The sequence below is a fragment of the Heptranchias perlo genome, chromosome 17, assembly GCF_035084215.1.
Source record: "Heptranchias perlo isolate sHepPer1 chromosome 17, sHepPer1.hap1, whole genome shotgun sequence".
In the NCBI taxonomy this organism is placed as follows: domain Eukaryota; kingdom Metazoa; phylum Chordata; class Chondrichthyes; order Hexanchiformes; family Hexanchidae; genus Heptranchias; species Heptranchias perlo.
The window spans coordinates 52,608,389-52,632,197 of NC_090341.1; the positions used below are offsets into that span (position 1 = coordinate 52,608,389).

The 23,809-nt window shown below is 43.8% G+C and overlaps 1 protein-coding gene across 1 annotated transcript in view; it reads left to right on the forward strand.

Moving 5' to 3' along the window:
• The window catches only part of dnah1 (dynein, axonemal, heavy chain 1), a 333,655-nt gene that overhangs the window by 189,981 nt on the left and 119,865 nt on the right, over window positions 1-23,809 (forward strand). Inside the window, exons 41-48 of the mRNA XM_067999000.1 lie at window positions 1,543-1,644; window positions 6,080-6,220; window positions 10,802-10,962; window positions 12,703-12,860; window positions 15,865-16,038; window positions 17,969-18,147; window positions 20,376-20,606; window positions 22,408-22,604. Coding sequence (XP_067855101.1) covers window positions 1,543-1,644; window positions 6,080-6,220; window positions 10,802-10,962; window positions 12,703-12,860; window positions 15,865-16,038; window positions 17,969-18,147; window positions 20,376-20,606; window positions 22,408-22,604 — 1,343 coding nt within the window. The remainder of the gene's footprint in view (window positions 1-1,542; window positions 1,645-6,079; window positions 6,221-10,801; window positions 10,963-12,702; window positions 12,861-15,864; window positions 16,039-17,968; window positions 18,148-20,375; window positions 20,607-22,407; window positions 22,605-23,809) is intronic.

Here is a 23,809-nt window from a genome sequence, read left to right on the forward strand (position 1 = left end):
CAAGAGGCCGCGTAGCGCCGAAACAACAGGCACTACACGGCCCAATTTAGTGCCCAGAAAGTCTGGAACGTATGATGTGTAGTAAAGTCCTCTAGCATAAATCTTGTGAACAGGAAATTGGGACTTATGGATGATGCCAGTTCCCTGATCTTTTTATGCACACACCATTTGCGACTTTGAATATAGCTCTCACACAGAATGTGCAAGAATCTTATTATGATTTTCAGTGAAGGTAAATGAGGGCATTGTTATGCAGGTGGAAATCCTGCCTGGCGTTAAATCCATCCATTCAAAGTGGGCATTAAAGGGCAGCGGCGTTCTCACAGGAGTGAAGGGAGCTCTTATAGGTTCAGAGAATTGTTTCGAATGGCAATTGTTCGTTAAATATGGGGCTTGCTTTTAAAGCTACTCCACCACGGGTGGAAAGTCAAAGAAGCTGGTGCCAAGCTAGACTGCTCATATCTGCAGGCCCTGCCACACCTACCTGGCAATTATTGAAGGTAGCCGTCTAGAGCTGGCATGGACCCTATTACAGAGCTGTGCAATGTGTTGAAAGGACACCTGCAACTAAATGCCATTATACAGTCAACACTGTAATTTGCAGCCCGGTGACCTCCTCCCTCAACTGTATGTCTCGGCTTCAATCCAGACTAACATAGGGATCATCTATTGTATCAGTTAATTTGCTGCCTACAGATTTTTCAACGGGATCAGCATTGTCACTTGTTTTCCACCAAATAACAACAGTAGGACACAGCTGGCCAATTTCAGTGAACTGCCGCTTTTCACCAAGAGTGGAGAGTCACTGATGGTATCCAGTGGCTATCCTGCTATAAGTGGATGTGCATAATGCAGCTAAGGTGTGTTGGAAGGATTTTCTGTGTGAGGCACTCTTGCGGTGTCAGTGTGATAGCTCCATGTATAATTTGTATCCTGTATGTGTGCTAAGCTGCTGTATAGTCATGTATGCAAATCATTCAAAAGGCTATAAAGTTACACAGCAGCTTTGAAAGGGCAAACAGTACAAGAGTAACAAGTTCTGTGGTGTGCATATTTGGGACAGTTGTTTATTGTAAGAATCTGCTGGATCTTATAACCCTAACACTTTTTCTCAGCTCTACCGTCTCTTTCCACATTTGCAGTTGGGTTCTCAGGTTAATTGCTCTCTGCAACACCCAATCAGCTATCTCCTGGAGTTTTGGACAACTCTTCTCCTTTGAGTGCTAGCTAATGCAATGCTTCTTTGACTCACTGCATGTATCAAAGGCAACATTTATACAGAACCTTGGTCGGACCACACTTATAGAGTACTGAGCTCAGTTCAGGTCTCCATATTACAAAAAGATAAAGAGGCACAGGAGAAGGTGCAAAAAAGATTTACACAGATTCTTTCCCATCAATGGCAATGTAAATGTCTGTAGAAGCTCTCTTAACACATTGAAAATAATTATCACAAACACTTTCTAATTACTGCCTCGTGACTTATCTTTTGCACTGTATAAAATAAAATGAACATTCGATAACCCACTCTTCCTATGGCAGATTCTTCTTCTTTTCCCTGACAATGGGCTGGTGTATGATTACCAACTGGATGATGCTGGATTCAGCAGCACGACAGAAATGGAGGAAGAAACCGTTAGAGAAGTAAGTAAATTGCTGGGGCTGTGTACTATCAGAAACTTCAATGTTTGAACTGATCTACTTGGATAATCTAATGACATTTTTGTTCTAATATGTGGTTAAATGAATCCCTAAAAAGCTGTTATTAGATAGACAGAAATGGATGTGAATAAAAACAATTTCACAACAGCCTATGGAGCCTGTCACTTAATCATGGGTATTCTTATTAAAAATCCTTTGGTTTGATAGCAGCAAGCAACACACTCCCACATTGCCAATATGCTGTACACAAACTTTCTGAACCCCATTATAGATTCCAGCTCCCAGATATCTGTTAATCTAGATCTAAATTAGCTGAATCCCTCGATTAGATCCCACCCTGTTACACAATTCAATTCCCAGGTATCCATTATTCTATGTATAAACCATCCACACCCCTCATTTAGTTTCCACTCTGTAATGCATTCCCAGGTATCCAGTATTGTAAACCTTCCGAACCCCTCAATTGGACTCCAGCCTATAACTCACTCTCGGGTATCCATTATTCTATATTTAAACCACCCAAACCCCTCGATTAGATTCCAGCCTATAACTCACTGTCGGGTATCCATTATTCTATATTTAAACCACCCTAACCCCTCGATTGGATTCAAGCCTGTAACTCACTCCCAGGTATCCATTATTCTATATATAAACCACCCGAACCCCTCGATTATAAAGCATTTGATTCCCTCAATTAGATTCCAGCTCATGCTACTCCTGTATCCATTATTCTGTACATAAACTGCCTGAGCCACTTGATCAAGAAGCTGCCAATCTAAACAAATTTCAAACCATCATAATAAATAGTATGTATTGACCTCAGGACCTACTTAGATTACTTTCCCTGCAGGGAGTTTAAATGGACAGGCCAGATTAGACCAAGGTCCATCTTAGCAGTTAAATATAATGGGCCACAATTTGCTGTGGCAGGGCATCTGACGGTGTCTGCCGTTAGTTGGACTTGACCTTCCACATTTAGATTTTTAAATTTTTTACGTAGCAAGTTGCTGAAAGTGTGAGCTGATAACGTCGCAGCGAGGAAACAGGGCACCTTGGATCTGAGTGAAGAGGGCAAGCAACAGGGTATCTCTTTAACTAATCAGATTGAAGGATTGAGAAATTAACAGCTCAAGGACTGAGATGGAATTGTAAATTGGAGTGGGTGAATTCAATGTCAAATCAGGTACAGAAAGAGAAATAAAGAGAGGGAAAGAAAGATTGGATTAAGAGAGAGAAAGGAAAAGTAAAAAAGAAATTGAAATTTTAAATTTTACATTTTTAAGATCTCCAACAATTAAAACCTGAAGGAATGAGACTCCTCACTTGTAATAGTTAGTTTTCAGTGCCAGAGAGGTTGAGTGGCAGTAACTAACACTTATCACATTGTTAAAGGGGTATTTAGACTGGAATGGACAAGACTTAACTTTCTGTGGCGAGTTTAGTTCGTATTTACCGTGCAAATACAGCAACTTCACGCTGTTCAATGCATCTGAATGGTGAGTCAGAGAGCGAGGTGCCGTTTTTGCGAAGCTAACGGCGGAGCGGCGCATCTCAGACAGCAACTTTTGGATATCTGCATTTAACCATGCATCTGCTCCTCTCCTGAAGTTGCTGTACCATTTGTGCATAAATAACACCAAGCGCCATTAGCCTCTCTGTTATTTTGACAGCAAATTCTGGCCCATTAACTATGTTTTCGACCCTGATTACTTGTAAGCAATGATAAGGGAGATTAAGGGCTGATTTCCCAAGTAGACACTACTGGGGGAGAATTTTACCCACTGACTGTGCATATCAGGAAATCCTGATGCACTGCCCACAACTTTCTGTCCATTGAAATCCCTGCCAGCACCGTGTGCTTGGAAAATTGGCCCCGTAGTGTTTGGTATTACTTTTGAGTCCACCATTTAAAAAAAAATGTTCTTGCCTCGATCTCAGTTCTTCTGCAGCACACACTCTGACGAGAGTGGCAGGAGAACTGTTCCCGGAACTTTTGTGACCAGCTTCTAGGAGACCCCATGAAAATGATGAAAGTGGCTAATTGTATTGCATCACCTTATGACAGCCAGTTGAATTATACTGCTGGCTCCGTATCATGACTAGTGAAAATACACGCTTGTACGTTAACATCTCCACTAGCATCCAAATGTCAGCATAGGACCACCAAGGCAGGTGGTCTTCTCTATCATTACAAAAAGATTACAAGTGTCTTATAAAAAGCTTACAGGCAGTCTGTAACTTGTTGATGTTCCCTTATACAGCAGCTGATGCAAAGCAAAAAACCTCCAGCTCTCCTCAGCACTTTCCTTCGCAACCCAAGATCAAGATCTGACACTTGCTGTGCAGTAAATTGCCGAGAGTTTCCTGTGTTAACTTTGGAGCTTTAAGCAGCTTCTGTTATGGCAAAAGTGAATTTACAGATTTGTTAATAATTATTTAAATGAAGCATTGTCTGAATTTTAACACCAGTGATATGAGGATGTGAGGCATTGTGATATAGGGTTAGTGGAAGAAAATCTACAGTAATCACCAAATAGCTGCAGTGAAAATACAGAAATGTGAGTGGCTCCATTAGTTTGAACAGCTTATTTCTTGCAGCTCAGCCAGGATAGGGGATTATGCATTGTTGTCAGTATGCTATGCCTACACTGATTAATGCAACTTCTTAGGAAAAGAGGAAACCTTCACATGATATAATTGAAATTTCCTATATGGTGAGTCATATATAAGACAACCCCTACTTTCCAGCCCAAAATCTCAAAAATCTATGACCCACATATATAACGGTCAGCATTACGGTAGATCCTACCGCTCAAAGTTGTACATTCAAAAGCAACAGATGACTAGTCTTCAGATAACTGACTACATTTAGAATGAGATCTTGAGGAGCCATATAAAATGTGCCACTTGGTGGGCCAAATTACCTTTTCTTAATTCAAACTTTCTTATGTTCTTAACACCTTCGACTGCTGCTAGTCTGTTGCTGCACTTTTTCAGGTTCCCATTCTTCTGTTGCTCTCTTTAAAATTGTTCTGCCATTTCCCCTTTCTCTAATATATGAGGATGTTGAAAGTACAATTTAACTTTGCAGTACTATCTTTACATTTTGCTGGAAGAAAAGGTTTTGATTTGCATTCTAAAGATGAATTAGATAAAGGAATACCTTCTCCCATTCCTCGATTGAACTCATGCATAGCACCATGTAGAACTGTCAGCATATATTAACATCACATTTTCCACTGTAGTGACTGTAGACTGGTACTGGGCCAAAATTGGATGATGGCGTAGCCCCAGACTGAGCTGCAGCACCATCTATTCGAATGACCCGTGTATAAGGTGACCCCCTACTTTCAACTTGCAAACTGTGACTTATATTTCTAGCCTTATATGCAAGTGCATGCAGAATGAAGGAAGATGGCAGTATTATTCCAGTTTGTCACAATGGTGAAGAGCTCAAATACCAGAGGACAGAAGCTAAGATTTAGGAATTTAAAATTGGGAGGGACGTCAGATGGAACTTTTTTTTTAACCCAAATAGTAATAGAGTTGTGGAATAAGTACCAGGATGCAGCATAAATGGGATCTAGAGACAATTGGATATGTTTCTTGACAGAATAGATTGAAAGACATTGTGAAATGGTAGGTAGATGATTTGATCAGGGAAAAAGGCATATGTTCATTGGTCTAAAGGCCTTTTCCTATTCCTAAGAATTCTTATGTTCTTAGCTACTCTTATTGTATTATCAATAGTATCATCTAGTTCTCATTACTCTCTCTATCCACTAGGTGGCCATTATTTTCATGCCAGTATTTTATGTTGAATATTCTATTTTGGCACTTATTAAAGCTGTTGTGTATGAACAGAAAAGCTGAGCATGTAGAAAGGACAAGAAGCTGGCTAAAGATGAAAGTGATGATCACTTCCCACTAGCCTCCCATATGTCATTTCTACATTACCTCTTTTTTTTTTACTTTCAGTTTTCTTCCCTCCCCCCCAGAAGTGCTAACTCTTGTTGGCGTAAGTTTCAAGTGCATCAGGCAGCCTCCAGTACCTTGCCGAAGTGAACCTAGACAGTGAATGGAAATCCGGGGGTTCCAAGATTGACATTGGCTGAGGTCTTGGAATAGATCACCTCCTGCCCTCAGTCAAGGAAAGGGCAGAGAAGGGCTTAAAGCAGAAATTTTAAAGAACAGCACAAAAAAAAGACCTGCCAGTAAACTGATTCCCTTCTTTATTTTAACCTGTTGATATTAATTCAAATTAAGCAATCCAAAAGCTCTTAGATTTCTTGCACGTATATTACTGCATGGATGCCAGTGTATTATAGATAATTTGCTTTTTTGATGAGTAATTGAATGACTCTGATGAGAACCTGCATGTTTATGGAAGCCTATGATTATCTGGTTTATATTGCAGATCCATTGGGTTAGTTGGATGATAGCTGCACCAGAAGTAGAAATTACACCAGAAACCAATTACTCGGACATCATCATTCCAACTCAGGACACCATACGCATGTCATATTTGCTATCGATGCTTCTATCCAATAAGAAACCAGTAAGTTACACCATCCAGTTTATTTTAGGAATCTATTTAAAAACAAAATCTCAGTGGTTCAACTGTTAAAAGCATTGCCCAATGTGAAACTTAGCCACGAATTGTCTTCAATCACTGTCTCAGCTGATCTCAGTGTGGGGTGATGATCGGGGTACTGCACTCAGCCTCAATGACCTTCATTTAGAGAGGCCAAAAATCCGCCAGGGTTCTTACTCCTGATCACTATTTAGTGACCCTCTATGAAAAGTGCATGCACGTGGGGCAGTATGTGAGGACATCAGGTTCAGCCTTGCTGTCCACATAGTTAAACAGCTATCTGACGCTCATTGCTGATGCTCACACATAAAGAATGGGCACTTGGTTGAGGTACCAATGGATGACGTTGTGCTTGTGGTACTGTACCCCAGCTATGGTTATGGCCTTTAAGATAGAGGAGGGGAGAAAACTGGAGATTTCATGTTGGGACACACATTTAGAAGATGAGCCCTCATTATATGAAAGATTGTTATATAAGTGGTACAATATATTTGCACTGCATATATTACATGTTTGAGGTTTTTCATTCAACTGATTATTTGGATGTATACCATTTGCTATCGCTTATTCTTGGCATAGTAATATGAAAAATGCCCATTGCATGCTTGAATTCGGATACTTGCCAATCCTTCCTAAATGGTCACAGATATCACTTCTAGTTAATTTGGTATTGATAATCGCATAACAATACCAGAACACACATCACATCAGAACCTGGTAAGGGAGTGGTAGAGAGCAAGTGACCAAACCGCATAATTCTGACTGATAGTATCACCCTTCGTTAAATTGGTGATAAGGTCAAGTGGCGAGACAGCTGTAGGGTGATTCTGTAGTTTTATTATTATATCTCTGGATCCAATAGGAGGTGTTGGAGAATTAAGGTCTCCTCACATGTATCTATAATCACCAGCTATATTGATTCGAAGAACAGGATATTTTGTAATGCTTTAGTTCTTGGTGTGGTTGAATTCAGGAAGAAGTGGACGGTGAGATTTTTTTTCTTGTACATAAGAATAAAAACTCTTATTGAGAAGAGTTTGTATATTAGTAGAGTCATGTGAAAAAGTACTGCCATGTTAGAGTCACCATCTTATTAAACGCTGTAGGTATTAACATTGTTAGGAACTTGCCTCCTCCCTCCAGTACCAGTAGTGTACAGGATCACAAGCAGGGGTATCACTGCCTGTCCAGCACCTTCCTACAACATGCATTGCAAAATGTAAACATACCTTTCAAACATGTTTGCAAATGGCTGCATTTGATATCACAAGTAATGAAATTATTGACTTGCTGCATTAGCACTACATGCAACTATAAATTAAATGTATACAGGCACATATAGTTAGGATGAATAGTATCTATCTTCATTGGCTCAAGACTAAGCTGTAGGCCTCAGGGCCAAGAAGAGCTGGACCCTGAACAGAAGCTGACATTCAAAGGATGGCACGATAGAATTTTAAGCAAATTTACAGAATTCTTATTCTCTCCCAGAAAGCTCCGTATGAGGCCAGAGGTCAATATCTCACTGTGACTATCAGTCATTGCTATGATAATAAAGACCATTTCTTGGAGTGGCTGATATATATTGGTTCTGATTCAGTTAGTATTTTATTGTTTGTAAATAGGTCTATATATTGTAAATTTCTGGCTCCAGATCAGAAAAATGATTGCCTTTCTTTCTCTTTTACCATATACGTTTTCAACACTGAAATATGGAGCTGGATTTTCCTCCATTATGTTGCCCTAAGAAATGGCAGGATAGCGGAGGGAAAGGTGTGATAATTGGGCGGTGAGGCCTACTGACGCATGTCCGGCCTCACATCACTTCCCATCCCCATATCCCCACTGGGACAGTTGCTGGCCAACCCTTCCCTGCCTGCAGAATGTAAATGCCAGTGGGGAGGCAGAGCCTGGCACACTGCCAATGTCTCTGCTGACCCCAGGGACTGCCAGGAGAACAGTGACGGTAGTCCCTTTGGGTAGTGACAGAAAACACGCTAAGTCACAGGATGTAAATAGAGATGGATCGCTTTCACGGGTCAGTGAGACAGTAACGAGAGGACACAAATGAAAGCTTATCACAAAATGAAGGTTAGAAAAGAATTCTTTACAAAGAGTGACTAGAATGTAGAATTCTCTGCTACAAACTGTGATAAGTTGAATGGCTGCTTCTGTGCTGTAACTTTCTACGAGTAGACAATCCTATAATTGGGACTCATGGAGTTTCTCGAGAGCTATTATTGCCTCAAAGCTATTCCTCCATGAGGCAAATAATGGTACTTCATTACCCCTTGCAGTGATTCTCATTGCTTCCAGATGGCATACTTTTTACTTGATTGTGAATATTCACATTTTAAAATTGCACAGAATTATAACAATAATAACAACAACTTGCATTTATAAAGTGCCTTTTATGTAGTAAAACATCCCAAGGCTCTTCACAGGAGTGTAATCAAACAAAAATTTAACAGGAAGTTTGGACTGGGAAGTTTCTTTCACTCTCCCCAATGTTCACACATCAGAGAACAGGTTTAGTCTGAACCATGTTCAACAGGCCAAAAAATCAGGCGCTGGCCTCCCTTTTAAATGTTATGATGGTGCAGTGGGTTAGACAATAGTCTTTCACAGAATTTCACTAACTATAAGGTTATGCATGAAATGAGTCCCTGGCCAATTCGTAGTAGGCATAGACCCATTTAAGTTTCTCTGTGACTCATTTTCATTTACTGCTGTATGTCAGTTCTAAATGGTTAAAAGCTTATGTAAATCTCACCAGAATGGTAATTTGCAGATAGCTCTTATTTGGCTTAGCAGGGCGCACACTAGTGGTGAGAACTGAAAATTGTTTGTGGGTGAAATTCAAAGAAACCTGGACAATTGAAGGAAAGAGCCCGAACTGGACATAAATACTTACAGCCTTTGGAAAAGGCTCAAAAATAATTTCAACCCATTAGCACCCTTCGCCAAGGCTGAAGGGGCACAGGATTGACTAGCAAAAATAAAGGAAAAAGGAGACCCAATCTGCAGACATGAGTCTGTAGGTAAGCAACAAAGCAGTTCAGCACCCAACCTCCTCCCCCGCACCCCCCCCCCCCGACCATTTGATGTCTTCTAAAATGGAGTTGGTACTGCATGAAGTGCTTGCAAGTAGGGCGTCGGTCAGCACTGCGCCATCCGCGCCGGTCAGCACTGCGCCATCCGCTCCGGTCAGCACTGCGCCATCCGCGCCGGTCAGCACTGCGCCATCCGCGCCGGTCAGCACTGCGCCATCCGCGCCGGTCAGCACTGCGCCATCCGCGCCGGTCAGCACTGCGCCATCCGCGCCGGTCAGCACTGCGCCATCCGCGCCGGTCAGCACTGCGCCATCCGCGCCGGTCAGCACTGCGCCATCCCTGCCGGTCAGCACTGCGCCATCCCCGCCGGTCAGCACTGCGCCATGTCTGGATGGTGGTGGAGGGAAGTTGGATAGCCCCAACTAACCAACTGTTTGGCTGTGCCAGTCCTCTGCTGCATAGTACCTGCAGGTTTCCTTGTCACAGACAGCATAGCTCTTCATCTTCATCTGTTTTTTAGATTGGCAGCTACTCAGCCTCTCTCCTTGGAGAGAGGCTAGGTTCCATCAGGTCAGGAAATACCAGCAGGGAATAGTTGGCTCTTTTTATCTATCTTGTCTAGTTTTACAAAGAATGTCCAGTTGTGATTTGTTGGTGTTTTATACAAAGTGCGATATCCAAAGCCTAACGCACTTGTCTTAAAATTTGTCTTTTGGCATTGCTCATGATCAGATGGATAATACACTGTTCTATAATCATAAAATCATAGAATGGTTACAGCACAGAAGGTCGCCTTTCACGTCGTATTACACTATGTAATGCTAAATGTATTCTGCTGCTGAGACGAAGCTGTGTTTAAGCTAGCATGTCCCTTTAAAACTAGAAAGTCTAATCACTACAGATTAAAAACAGGCGGAGGTCGCTTGAATTTTAATTGTTTGGTCAGGCAAGTTTGCAGGTCAGAGCGTGCTAGGCAGTTTCAGGTTGGAGCCGGGGAGGGCCCAATGTTTTAAGATTGCTTTGCATCTGTATCAATGTGTGACAACATGAAGTGCGACCTCTGAATTCTAACATTTGTGTGCGCTGACATGCTGGGCGGAGCTTTCGGCTTTGGCGGGATGTATAATGGGCGGCTGATCTAATATCACCCGGTTTACGCCCCCGGCAGAGTGGGAGGCTCCGGCGACTGTATTAATATAGATATGGAAGATATAAATGTACCAGTAAACTTGCAAAATTAGTTACTAGGCCTAGTTTTTAATAAAGGAAGCGTCTTCAGACCTTCGGGTAATACCAGTTTCTGTGCCGCCTTTCAGAAAAAGAAAGAAGCCTAGAAATTATTGGTGAAACAAGCAGACAAATGCTGAATGAGTTTGTGTTGTAGGATAATGCCTCTGTTAAATACATTAAACGTTCCTATGCTAGCCTGTATTATCAGTATTCCTAATCAACAGACTACTGAAGACTGTGCTATTTTGTCCCTCCCCACAAGGCGCTGTGCATTGGGCCAACAGGAACTGGAAAGACCCTCACCATCTCTGACAAGCTTCTTAAAAAGATGGCTCCCGATTACATCTCTCATTTTCTAATATTTTCAGCTCGTACATCTGCTAATCAAACACAGGACTTCATCGACAGTAAACTTGATAAGAGGTGAGTTTGTGGATATGCAGCTGTCGGTGCTGTACAGCTAGAAGAGTTCAACAGCCCAGTGAGCCATCAGCCGAGTGAAAGCTTTCTAACATCAACTACTTGATGATAGAAACCTTAGTTAGATTTTCCAATATTTTCTGGCACCAGCATCTTCAAAGCACTGAGGATGAATGCATTGTCCTTAGTTAACCTGATCCAAGCGTAATATTCCACTGCATTAAAAATCTGCCCATCAGTGTATATTAAATATCATATCAGTCATTGTGATGTAATTCTAACACACCAAACTATTTTCCATTATCGCTTATATAATTTATCTTGTTTCACTTCTTGTCCTCTGATCACAGGAAGCATATTATTGCTCTTGAGAGGGTACACAAGTGACCAATTAAGGTAATTCCAAGTATCAGGAACATGATGTTGACCACGACCTCCTGCTGACAGGCCTCGTGCAGCTGGTGCTAAATTTCTTAAGACCGGCAGACCAGAAAGCACATTTCTAACTGATTGCTGCCAGTCTTGGTGAGGTCAATGAACATGCCTTTCTAGTGGTAGCAGTTCATTAACTGGCAGTGGCATCCTGACGCCATCATGTCTATGTGTGGTAGTTGCCAGCCAATGTCATGATGCCAATACTTTGCACTTGCACATTGGCCAAATTGTCTCAATCGATCTACAAAGGATACTTTGAAATAACTAAGTATACAGGGATAGAGATATCGGCCTAGAAATCGATCCCATGCATCGGAACAGGAAAGCCCAAGACCCACCCGATATTGGGCATCAGGCCAACAAGCTGTAGACACCTGCCGGGCATCCCTGGCGGCTCGCCGGAGAAGAGGATTTCAATTTCAGGCCACTGCATCGCAGGCAGCAGCCCTCAGGTAGATCTGGAATGGGGGAGGTAAATGATCGAGAAGGAGGGGGGCGACCGCAGAGGGGGGTAAGCGATTGGGAGGAGAGGGCGACCAGGAAAGGGGAGCAGGCAACAACTGGAAGAGGGAGGGAGACAGCGATTGGAAGAGGGAGGGAGGCAGCGATCAGGAGTGGGGAGCAAGCGGTGGCCAGAAGCGGCCCATGGGTTTAATATGGAGCTGGGAGGAGCACTCCTGTGCAGCCTGGCTCCACATTCAGGTAAGTATTTTTTCAAAACTTACCTCTTTGGTGGCGGCCTCCGGTGGTCCCTTTAAAGTCTGCTGGTTAGGCCACATGTAGACCTGGTTTTTCTGAACAGACTGCCCAATTTTACAAAGGGGGACCTCAAACAGGCAATATGCAAAGGGCCTAACACCTGTTTCAGGCGGGGATCCTGAATGCCTCTTTTGATGCCTATACCAACATGGCAGGCCGTGCACTTCCAGAATGGAATGTGCGTACCCACGCTGCCCCCTACATTGGACACTTTAGCACCCATTTTATGCCTGTAAAAATGGCACAGCGTCATCGAAATTCTAGGCCATCCTCTCTCTGATGTGGGACAATTATCAGGAAACATTGGCTGAGCTCCAGTACAGCCCAGAGAGGGTGATAAAGGTTTCCTCCCTCTGATGGTTCCAGTATATTAGAACATTGGGGTTAAAATTGGTCTTCGGTGGTGGTGCAAAACAAGTGATAACAAATCGACAGCCCTGCCAAATTTTCTTTTCCATTGACTTTGGACCAGTTTCACCCCCATTGTGTTTGTTTTTGCCCTGTTCTAAAATATTCATATTCCTGGTTGTTTATGATTTTTGTTGTCAGACGCAAAGGTGTGTTTGGGCCTCCACTCGGAAAGTATTTTATATTTTTCATTGATGACCTGAATATGCCAGCTCTTGAGACGTATGGAGCCCAGCCTCCTATTGAAATCTTGCGGCAGTGGATGGATCATCGTGGCTGGTATGACAGGAAACAGATAGGTATGTCTGTTCTTCCGTGTATTTACCCTTCCATCTGCTCCGTACAGTGCAAAATCTCGGTGGCCAAGATTTTCCTCTCCCACACCCCTGATCCTGCAGCTTCTCCCAAATTAAAATGAATTGGTGAGAAATGGTGGGCAGAGGGCGTACAGAGCAGAAAATCCTAGCCAATATTATGTAAAATGTTGAGCTGGTGCTAACCCTGCTGCAGCTTTATTATTTCAAAAAGTTGATCGATTTTCCCGGGCTCTACGCCTTGTGGTTTCATCCCAATGATGCACATTTGCAGGGAAAAGAACATAAGAACATAAGAACTTAAGAAATAGGAGCAGGTGTAGGCCATATGTCCCCTCGAGCCTGCTCCGCCATTCAATAAGATCATGGCTAATCTTCAACCTCAACTCTACTTTCCTGTCCTATCCCCATATCCCTTGATTTCCCCTAGAGTCCAAAAATCTATCGATCTCAGCCCTGAATATATTCAATGACTCAGCATCCACAGCCCTCTGGAGTAGAGAATTCCAAAGATTCACAACCCTCTGAGTGAAGAAATTCCTCCTCATCGCAGTCTTAAATGGCCAACCCCTCATCCTGAGACTATGCTCTCTAGTTCTAGACTCTAGCCAGGGAAACAATCTCTCAGCGTCTACCCTGTCAAGCCCCCTCAGAATTTTATATGTTTCAATGAGATCACCTCTGGTTCTTCTAATCTCCAGAGAGTGTAGGCCCATTCTACTCAACCTGTCCTCATAGGACAACCCTCTCATCCCAGGAATGAATCTAGTGAACCTTTGTTGCACCACCTCTAAGGCAAGTAGATCATTCCTTAGATAAGGAGACCAAAATTGTACGCAGTACTCCAGGTGAGCCCTGTACAATTGTAGTAAGACTTCCTTACTCTTGTACTCCAGCCCCCTTGCAATAAAGGCCAACATGCCATTTGCTTTCCTAATTACCTGCTGTACCTCCATGCTAACCTTTTGTGTTTCTTGTACGAGGACACCCAAGTCTCTCTGAACACCAACATTTAATAGTTTTTCTATTCTTCCTACCAAAGTGAATAACCTCACATTTCCCCACATTATATTCCATCTGTCACCTCATTGCCCACTCACTTAACCTGTCAATATCCCTTTGCAGACTCTTTGTGTCCTCCTCAATGCTTACTTTCCCACCTAGCTTTGTATCGCCAGCAAACTTGGATACATTAGACTCGGTCCCTTCATCCAAATCATTAATATAGATTGTAAATAGCTGAGCCCCAAGCACCGATCCTTGCGGCACCCGACTAGTTACAGCCTGCCAACCTGAGAATGATCCGTTTATCCCTACTTTCTGTTTTCTGTCCGTTAACCAATCCTCTATCCATGCTAATATGTTACCCTCAACCCCATGAGCCCTTATCTTGCGTAACAACCTTTTACGTGTCACCTTATCGAATGCCTTTTGAAAATCCAAATGTACTGCGTCCACTGGTTACCCTTTATCTAGCCTGCTAGTTACATCCTCAGAAAACTCTAATAAATTTGTCCATCTGCCTGAAGAAGTTGCTGGTGGGCCTTGCAACTGGGAGCCCCTCAGATCGGCGGTTCAGAGGGGGACCAGGCAGCAAGGCTGCAAAGTTAAATGTCTCTTTTACAGCCTCTAAATAGACCATAGCGCTGCAGTTTCCATCCCCTTCTCGCCAAGCAAGTCCCTGCTAAGAGGGCAGGTCTGAGACAGGGGTGCAGTCAGGCATGCTATTGACCCAGCCCACCAAACTCAGGCGCTCTAACTGTCCAGCATCCGGGCAAGGTAAGCAGGAGCATCGGCCCCTACAGACACAACACACAACACATGGGTTAATCAGTAGCTGAATAAAATCCCAGTCAGATTTTCAAGGATCAGTGGGTGTTTAACTGGGAATGGGTTTTGGTCGGGCAGGTGGGCGCCAAACCCCCTGACAACATCAACTACTCAGAGAGTGGTTAGTTTGTGGATTTAGCTACCAAATGGAGTGGTTGAAGTGAATAGCATAGATGCATTTAAGGGGAAGCTAGATAAGTACACGGGGGAAAAAGGAATAGAAGGTTATGTTGATAGGATTAGATGAAGTAAGGTGGGAGATGGCTCGTGTGGAGCATAAACACTGGCATAGACCAGTTGGGCTGAATGGCCTGTTTCTGTCCTGTAAATTCTATGTAATTCTATGTAATTTTAGGATTTGAGGCCCAGGCTATTTTAACTCCTGGGCCCCATTTATATCCCACTGACTAGCTGCCAGCATGCGAAGATCGAGTGGCACAGAGGCCACCTTCAGCACTCGGGTAAGTCATGGGATGGGGGAGCACTCGGCAGAGTCTCGGAGCTTGGAAGTGGGGGGCGAGCCTGGGGCAGCAGAAGACAGACTATCCTTTTGGAACTCCGAAGAGCACTCTGCTCCTCCTCGCCCCACAAAGAAAAGTTTTAAAAATACCTTTTAGGACCTCCATTTCTTCCCTTACTGAGCAAGGCAGCCACAGCGGGTGCCCCACTCAGCCAGCGGTTAAAATGCCATCGGGGCCCTAATGAAGTAAGGTGGGAGGAGGCTCGTGTGGAGCATAAACACTGGCATCGATCAGTTGGGCCGAGTGACCCCCAATTTGATGAGCCTCTTGCCTGAGTCAGGCAGGTGCCTCGGCCGCCTAAAAAGATAAAGGCCCAGTTAAAGCAGCGACGGGCGGGTACGGTGCGCTAGATTTTTGGAGGCGATTTTAACTATGCGCCTGGTCCATTCTTGCGAGGTGGGTTGGGTTAAAATCGCCCCCTTCAAGTCAGTGAAAGTATTTGTAAAGTGGTTTGGCAAACACTGCTGAAGACAGACAAGACATAAGGTTTTCTGGGAAGAGCAGCTGGAAAATTTGGAAAGAAGTTAAAATCTGGTCAGATATTAGCTCTGCAAGCTTCAAACTGATCGGAATTCATTTGGATGTGATTTTGGATCAGATTGCTTTGCTTATACAGTGCACGTGTCCCTTTGTTGCAGGAACCTTTAGGCGGCTATTGGATATCAACTTTCTGTGTGCCATGGGGCCACCGGGTGGAGGACGAAACCCGGTTACTGCACGATACACCCGCCATTTCAACTATCTGTCCTTTATTGAAATGGACGACAGCAGCAAACTGATGATATTTTCGACCATCTTGGGTAGTTGGTTGGGTGAGTTCCTTAGATGGAAATGATTTCTCTTTCACCATTCAGTTGCAAATATAGCAATAGGACATTAAACCTAAATTTGGGGTTGAGGAGTGGTGACAGGGGAACGGATCTATGAGGGAACCTGAGAGGAAGAAAATAGAATCGTGGAATCTTACAGCACAGAAGGAGGCCATTCGGCCCATCGTGCCTGTGCAGGCTCTTTGAAAGAGCTATCCAAGTAGTCCCACTCCCCTGCTCTTTCCCTAGAGCCCTGCAATTTTCTCCCCTTCAAGTATTTATCCAATTCCCTTTTGAAAGTTACTACTGAATCTGCTTCCACCACTCTTGCAGGCAGTGCATTCCAGATCATAACAACTCGCTGCGCAATAGAATTTTAAAAAAGATCTTCAATAATGTTCCTAGTTGAAAGCTCGTCTGCTGACTTTATTTTCAGTATTGTTGACGTTAAATTGTAAGACAACTAAAAGACATTGGAGTGCTGCATGCCACAGTGGTGTCTGGATATTGTCCTTTCATCTTTTAGAGCTTGGTTTGAAGCCAACCAGATTAATTTTTCTCCTCTTCAGTCGTAAAGTTTCTAAGTGAAATTAGTTTGAGGCATTCTCTACCCAGTTCCTTGCGGATGTGAGTGCACACCACAAAACTACTGTTAATTTGGCACAGCATGGTGCACATTGCTACTCGGAGTGGCTAAGAAGATGTCTGGTATGCTAAATTGAAATTGGAATTATGGCATATTAAGGCATCGAGCAGCATTGAAGGAGCTTCATCGTGTATCTAACCCTACTAGGGCTGAGCTGGGAGCTCACGATGGTGACACTGGATCCAAAGTGAGAAAAGGTCCCATTCCCGGTATTGACATCCCTTGCTTTGATCAACATAGAAGCTCGTCAAAAATACGTTTGGAAGTGTGATTCTTTTCATGCTTTGTCAGATTACGACAGGGTGAGACCTATGGTACATCTTACCCTGTAGTTGATGTGAGAGCGTAAAATGTACAATTTCACAGCCCTGTTGTTTCTCAGCTCGCTGAGCACAAAGTGATCTCACAGAGACACGTTTAAAGCATTGGCTTTTCTGTACTCAAATCTAAACTAAAAAGATAGCAGGCATGCAAAAGTTATCAGTATTTACACGTTTTTATATTGATGGTATAATTTTCCAAGAATCCAGTCCCATTGTGCAGCGTTGCTCATTGGGACCAACATCGAAGGATCAGGTGCGAAGCTCAAATGAATTTTAAAATTAATCCAGAAAACCGATGGTGCGCACCACGCCCAGTTCTCCAATCTTCACTCTCGTCAAGCAATGCTCTGCACTGTCAAATTTACTCTCTGATTCTCATAAGATGATGTGATACGAAATAGGATCTTGAGATTACCAAAGTAAATCCAGTACCCAAAGTAATCATGCTTCCATGTCCATGTTCTTTTTACACTTGCCTGATAGTGCCCTCCAGCACTGACCCTGCCCGGGATTGTGGGGTCAGTGTGAGGGCACGTGATTTACATGGGACAGGAGAACACAAGTGCTACTCTAGGTGCATCTCTGGCATCCACCTGCCCATTACTGCCGGAAACTCCAGTGCCCACCCACCTTTGTGGGGGAAGAGGTTGGGGATTGTATAGGTGCCAGGTCTCGGTTGCAGCTACACAGTCCTTAGCCCCCTGAGCAAGGCAACTGATCCAGTTTAAAAAATATTTTCAAAAAGATTTGGTCTGCACTCACATAGGCCACCACAGACACCCCTTCCAGCATCACGAGCAGGAACTCCTGGCGTAGGGAGTGCCCGACCCCGGCTCTTCCCCCGGCCATAATTTTGCTTGTCAGGGGCGGACATAGGTTCCCAGCTCTGCTATTGTTTAGGCAATGGTGCAGTGTAGGTTTTAACTGTGGCTGTGTTAAAGTCTGGCTGGTTTATTTTTCACAGATAGTGCTGAAGAGGTGAAACTTCTGAATGAGCCACTTGTTGCTGCAACAATCAAAGTGTACTCCACCATAACATCACAGCTGCTCCCAACCCCTGCCAAGTCGCACTACACCTTCAATCTGCGTGATCTGTCCAAAGTCTTCCAGGGGATGCTTATGGCTGAATCTGCTGATAATCAGGTATGCTTGAGCCATGGCTGTACCTAGAGGGCAACTCTCTCTTTCTTCCTGCACTTGGCCCAACCAGTTGCTTCAAATAACAGGCCCTAATGAGGAGCTAGTTTTTTTTAATATTCATTCTTGGGATGTGGGTGTCGCTGGCAAGGCCGGCATATATTGTCCATCCCTAATTGCCGTGAGAAGGTGGTGGTGGACTGCCTTCTTGAACCGCTGCAGTCCGTTTGATACAACTGAATGACTTGCTATGCCACTTTAGAGGGCAGTTAAGAGTCAGTCATGTTGGTGTGGGACTGGAGTCATGTATAGGCCAGACTGGGTAAGGATGACAGGTTTCCTTCCCTAATGGACATTAGTGAATCAGTTGGGTTTTAACAACAATCCAACAGCTTCCTGGTCACTTTCACTGATACCAGCTTTTTATTTCCAGATTTTCTAAATTGCATTCAAATAATCAAACTGCCACGTTGGGATTTGATCTCACGTTCTCTGAATTACTTGTCCAGATCATAACCAGTACACTATCATACCTGATTCATGGTAAATAAATTAAGCCCTGTGGACCACTTCTGTTGTTATTGCCTTTCTGGTTGTCTTGTAATAAGTACATTTAGATGATAAGGCTAACGTCCTAAACGCTCAAAATTAGAGTTTTCAGTGGAACAAAGGCTTCTTGTGAGCTACTGGAGGGTTCCAGGATCCCACAACAGCTTCAGTTGTTTTTCTTTTAAGTTTGTGTTTATGGCCCAGGTATTGCTGTTGACATTGAGTGTAATGCCATTGGCCACCATGCGATAGTGGCCAGCAATGTCAGTAATGCAGTATGCCGCTTGCTTATACCTGTTTTCCATCTGTTACAAAATACTGTTAATGGAATTTTTACTTTGAGTGCCAATGGGGTAGATTTCAGTCTTCATCACTTGGGTGCCCAAAATCGATGGAATAAAAATCGGGCAGGTTGTATAATGGGCAACGGATCCGTTCCACCTGATTGCTTCCCAAGGAATGAAAACAAAGGTCTACCCCAGTCAGTTCAATTTGTGCTGTAGGAATAAATAAACCCCACAGTGCACCACGTTGCACCATTTGCGTATTGCTCGCAGGATCCATTCATCTCGCACAAATTAACAGGCGTTGCTGGAGAGATGCAGTGAGAAGGCCAGAGTCTTCATTTAAAGATGAGCCACTGCAAAGTTTCTTTCCACATTTTGCACCTCTATAAGCAACAATATGTAGTCTGTAAAGGATTTTTTGTTATTTCAATGTGGGCCATCAACACACAATCATGCATTTCAAAGCCTACTTCCCTCGAAGCTCTCATGATGGTTTACTTTTGAGGTAATCACCTGTGCAACCTTTATTTGAAAGGGAATATAGAGTAGAAGGGTGACTCTAGAGAGACCAAGGCTACCCACAGAAGCCATGGTTCATTACACCCATGTGGCAACAATGGACAGAAGAAGAGTACAGGTGCAATGAAACTCATTCTACCACCAGAATTATTCCCAAACATACCATTGGGATTTTGGAAGCAGCACTTAATGTATCTGGATCAATTGTGGCAGTCTTACAGTACAAATCCCTCCCCCCCCCCCCCAAGAATAATTGTGCTGAAACCTCCATCCACCCTAAACATGGCCCCTGACATCAGAGGAAGTATCGCCAGGGGATGGAGTTGCGAGGACTGAAAATTTCCTGGATTCTGACCTGAGTTACATTAGATGGCCAGTATGCCGGGAGGGAGGAAGCGTCCCAGCCTTCCACCTAGCTTAAGTGGGAACCACTGGGGAGTCCAGGTCTGCCAAGGAAAAACAAAATGGCTTCTCCCATCTCCTCTGCCCGAGATGTTCCCATAGTGGCACGGGTGCCCACCAGTACTATTTAAATCAGGCAACCTTCTCCTGACCGTGGGTAATCCTGTGAGGCTGGCACTTACAATGGGCTTGACATCTGGCAGATGAATGGACTTACTGTGTTTGTAATTCACGATATGCCCAATACCTGGTGACCTAGTGGGTCCATGAACCCCAGTTTGAAAATCTATGCTTTACATATGCAAAATATTATGATGTGAACCACCTCAATTTACCAATGATCAGAGTACTTGAAATGTGCATGATGAGAAGCTCTCTCTGATTTTCCTAATAAAATCTTCAATTTACTAATGAGTAACTGAGACAAATGTGCTGTATTCTGCACTGCCTTCTCATGGGCTCATTTTCTTGTTTCAGAATAAAGTTCTGTTGCTGAGACTGTGGTACCACGAAAGTTGCCGTGTGTTCAAAGACCGGCTGGTGAATGACAGTGACCGCAACTGGTTTGAAAACCTGATGCACAGCAAGCTTTTAGAATTTGGCACACATTTTGAAGAAGTTGCTCCACAACTGCCTGTTCTCTATGGGGATTTCATGGCTATTGGGATAGATAGCAAGATCTATCAGTTTATCGACAACCAGGACAAGGTGAATTTCTGCTCTGTGTTTAACCCAATTACTGCAAACTGCCATTGCAATGACAATTAGTACAATCCAAGTCAATACTGCCTAGAAGCAAGAAGTGCAGAGCTGCATCTTCTATGCTAAATAAAGCACACTGTCATAAGATTGGGACTGCCATATAGTTGCACCATGGAAATTTGTCTCACACCTCCACTGTTGCCAGTTTTAAGTTGTAATGGCTTCCTGACAAACCAGTCTAATGACTGCCATCTCTTTGATTGGACCGCTCACGCAGTTGCCCTGATGACCTTCCAGTGAGGATCTGAGCCCAACAAGTCAAGATGGTCCCAGGTCACAACCCCAGTTTGTGATTAGCTGATCAGTTACATTAGGCAGTCAGGTGGGGCACTAGAAATGACCAACATTACTAGGCTAGGGAGGTGAAAGATGAGCCCTGATTCCCATTCCTAATCGCTATCCAGTCAGTTCTACTGAAAAGTGTGCCTGTGGAGGATGTTGAAGGCTAGGATTGAGCTTGCCAGACAGTCAATTATCTTGTCAATGCTCACCACCTAGACTCATAAATGTAATCGATCTGCCTAGAATAGGTTCCGGGACTGCTAAATCCCCCAGAAAGATTGGTTCTAGATAGATTGATTACATTTATTTGAGTCTAGACTGTGAGACTTCACTATCTGGCATGTCACTGCCAAGGCCAATCATGTCTTCACCCAACACTCACACATGCACTTTCTAGTAGAAATGACTGGATAGCAACCATGAAGAGTGGTGAATTTATCCAAAATAGAAGCTGTCAGATTGCCTTAATAATACCAGGAGCGTCCTATTGCAGCTGAACCATCTGCAGCACCGCTCACCTCCCAGATCAGAATATATGGCCCTGATATTTGTCACGCACTTGCATGGGGATGTTAGTAAAATGCAGCACAACCAAATGGCGCCTGACCTGACCTGAGCCCCCCCCTGGATTTGTGGGATTGACCTATTACTGTGCCTCTGGCGCAGGGCTGCCCACTGCCAGGGGCTTATGCCCAGTGGTAATAGCTGCTGGCTGCAGCCCCTTCTGGCTGCTGTCGAAAACAGCACCCGGAAGATCTCCAGCCCTGAGGAACCAATGGGTCCCTATGAAGAGAAAAGGTTAGCTACATTTTTAGGCCTAGTTGGTCTTGCTGCCTACCCCTTTGATTTGAGGGGTGAGGGTCAGGTTTCAAGGATTACCCACAGCTTCTTTGGGTGCCCCTCCAATGGGTACCCAACTGGCATTCCCAGAAGCACATGAGCCATGAAGTGCAGTTAGGCCCATCCCGCATCATTTCAATGCCATTACAATGCCTGCACCTTTTATAGGCACATGTGCTCGGCCCCTCTCCCCACCCTGGAAATTCTGGGGCAATGTAAGGGAGGCACACAGACCCAGCATCATGGGTCTCTGCCCCTTTTTCTTCTCCTTTGCACATGGGAACTGAACATTCCCGAGCAGGATAAGATAGGTAAATCGGGGCCTATATCTTCTACTGTTGTTGATTAAGTTCTTTTATTAGAATCAGCCTCCCCAATATTACCTGGATCATAGGACACAGAAAAAACATGTCCTGCCCAGTCAGTTTAATCAGCAGATCACACTGTGGTGTTACTGTATTTACACTGCTTCAGAGCAATGTAAGCAAAAGTACAGAAATTGGCCACTTGAAGACAAACTTTTGGGGCAAATATGTGAGTGTAACTGCAATATGCCTCTTATCTAACCCTTACAATAAAGAAGATATGGTGTAAGCAAGTAGTATTTCCTCTCTATTCCTTGTAGATGGTGCAAATTATTGAGGAGTACATGGATGACTTCAATCAGACCAGCACCACCAAGCTGAAGCTTGTTCTCTTCATGGATGCCATCCAACACATCTGTAGAATCAGTAGGATTCTGAGGCAGCCAATGGGCAATGCTCTGCTACTGGGAGTTGGGGGCAGTGGGAGACAGTCCCTTACCAAATTAGCATCACATATGTAAGTAGGAATGGGTCATAGCTGTCCAGCAGCATAAACCACATTCTTTTATGTAATTTCTCAGAACAAATAAGAGGTGAAGTTAAAATGGCGTTGCTTTGTGTAGACCTCTAGCCAATAGAAACCAGTTTGGAACAAGAACAGAAAGTGCTGGAGAAGCTCAGCAAGTCAGGCAGCATCTGTGGGGAAAGAAACATAATTAACGTTTCAGGTCGAAGGCCTTTTGTCAGACGGCGAAAGGTCATCGACCTGAAACGTTAACTCTGTTTCTTTCCCCACAAATGCTGCCTGACTTGCTGAGCTTCTCCAGCATTTTCTGTTTCTATTTCAGATTTCCAGCATCCGCACTATTTTTTGCTTTTGAGAAACCAGTTTGGACTGTCCATAATTTAGCATTAACTGGACAGTGACACTCAATGAGACCGTAAATGTGGGACGTGTTTTTAAGCTGAGAAACCTAAGTGAAGGACTAAGGCTCATAATGTGGACCAGCACCAGGTTGAAAAGATAAGAGAGAAGATGAGGTAAATAAGAAGCTATGGTTAGGTTTAAGTTTTAAAAGCATATGAATCAGGGTCCCCAATTATATTCTGGCAAGGTCCACTGCCTCATTCACTAATCTTACGAAGGTCTGGATGGGAGTCAGTCCTGTTTTTTATTTCATCAGCAGATGCCTATCATTCTATTTTGCTGTTTAGCTGAGAGCTACTCCCTCATATATCTGTGTTTCTGTCTATTACTCTCTCTCTGGGCTCAATTTTCAAATGAAAGTCCGGATGCGTGGGGCGGGGGCAGCGAAAATCGGTAAAAACCCAAGCGGGTAAGGAACCCGGCTCCAACCCGCCGACTTCCATGTCTCACACAGACGCATCTGTGTGCGCGCACGGTTCTGGAATCCAGAAGTCCCGTCAGCAAGAAGCAAATGAGGTACTTAAGGTAGTTTATTTGTTACATAGTAGGTAGTTAAAACGATTTTCAACTTACCTGGGCGGCTTTCCCACGGCTTCCGGCCGTATCAGGCAAAAATAAACTAAATAAATTAAATAAATTAACATTTCACAAAGTTAAAAAAGAATAAATATACCTACCTTTCAAACGATGTCACCTGCACTTCCCTGCTCCGATGTCTCACCCCCCCACCTTCAACAATGTCCGATGTTCCCCACCCCCCCCCATCTTTGTATTCCCCCAAATTTTTGTGACCC